Raw genomic sequence first — 1,179 nt, 5'->3', positions numbered from 1 at the left:
CAAGCCTCTGGTCACTATTTTTGGAGCAAAGCAGGGTATTCTGCCCATCGCTGCAGCACGTCTTCAGCGTTGGGCTATCATTTTGTCAGGATACCGGTATAATATTGAGTTTAAGAGGACTCAAGACCATGGAAATGTGGATGCTCTTTCTCGTTTACCTTTAGTTTCTGTGGTTAGTGGCCCAGAAGTTACCAGCAATACGGAAGCCAGCTTGTTTAACTTGTGTCAGATAGAGACATTGCCAATTACAGCAAAGGAGGTGGCTGCTTATGTTCGTAAGGACCCGATGTTAGCCAAAGTTATCTGCTATGCAAATGAGGGGTGGCCTAGCAGTATGGATCGTTCAGACCCTTTTATCCTTATTACTGCAAGAAAAAGGAACTGTCTGTGGAGTGTGGTTGTCTGATGTGGGGTGTACAGTCATAGTGCCCCAAGCACTCCATCAGCAGATTTTGAGTGAATTACATTCAGGTCACCTTGGAATTGTGAAGATGAAGTCGATTGCTCGGTTACATGTATGGTGGTCAAAGATTGACTCAGATATCGAGACATTAGCGAAGTGGTGTCATTCTTGTCAGCGGGAAGGTAAATCTCCACCACAGTGCATTGTTCATCCATGGGTTTGGCCAGTCAAGCCAATGCAGCGTGTTCATGTAGACTTCGCAGGTCCGTTCATGGGTTGTATATTCTTTTTGATGGTCGATGCACATTCCAAATGGGTAGAAATTATTGAAATGAAGTCAACAACAATGACAGCTACTATTGAAGTACCTAGAGGATTGTTTGCTTCATATGGTCTACCAACTCAATTGGTCTCGGACAATGGGCCACAGTTTGTGTCAGAAGAATTTAGCCAGTTTGTAAAAATCAATGGTATTAAGCACATCAAGTCTGCTACCTACCATCCGGCTGGTAATGGCCAGGTTGACAGAGCCGTGCAGACTTTCAAGAGCAAACTCAGATCGATGGAAAAGGAATCAGGAACTCTGTCACAGAAACTCTGTAGGTTCCTGTTACACTACAGATTCTTACCTCATGCGACTACTGGGATCTCTCCCAGCGAGTTGTTCCTGGGTCGACAGCTAAGGACAAGGCTGTTCTTATTAAAACCGGACGTTGAGGAGTCAGTGCGAGAGAAGCAGGCCAAGCAGTTGAAAGAACCTGCAATTACATGCACAG

The 1,179-nt window shown here is 45.0% G+C and overlaps 1 protein-coding gene across 1 annotated transcript in view; it reads left to right on the top strand.

The window, feature by feature from the left end:
• Nucleotides 1-491: 491 nt before the first annotated feature.
• The window catches only part of LOC134178548 (uncharacterized protein K02A2.6-like), a 741-nt gene continuing 53 nt past the window's right edge, over nucleotides 492-1,179 (top strand). The window contains exon 1 of the mRNA XM_062645421.1: nucleotides 492-1,179. This exon is cut by the window's right edge and continues 53 nt beyond it. Within this exon, the coding sequence (XP_062501405.1) occupies nucleotides 492-1,179 (688 nt within the window).

Source organism: Corticium candelabrum, chromosome 4 (assembly GCF_963422355.1).
Source record: "Corticium candelabrum chromosome 4, ooCorCand1.1, whole genome shotgun sequence".
Classification (NCBI taxonomy): domain Eukaryota; kingdom Metazoa; phylum Porifera; class Homoscleromorpha; order Homosclerophorida; family Plakinidae; genus Corticium; species Corticium candelabrum.
This window is presented reverse-complemented; position numbering and strand designations above follow the sequence as displayed.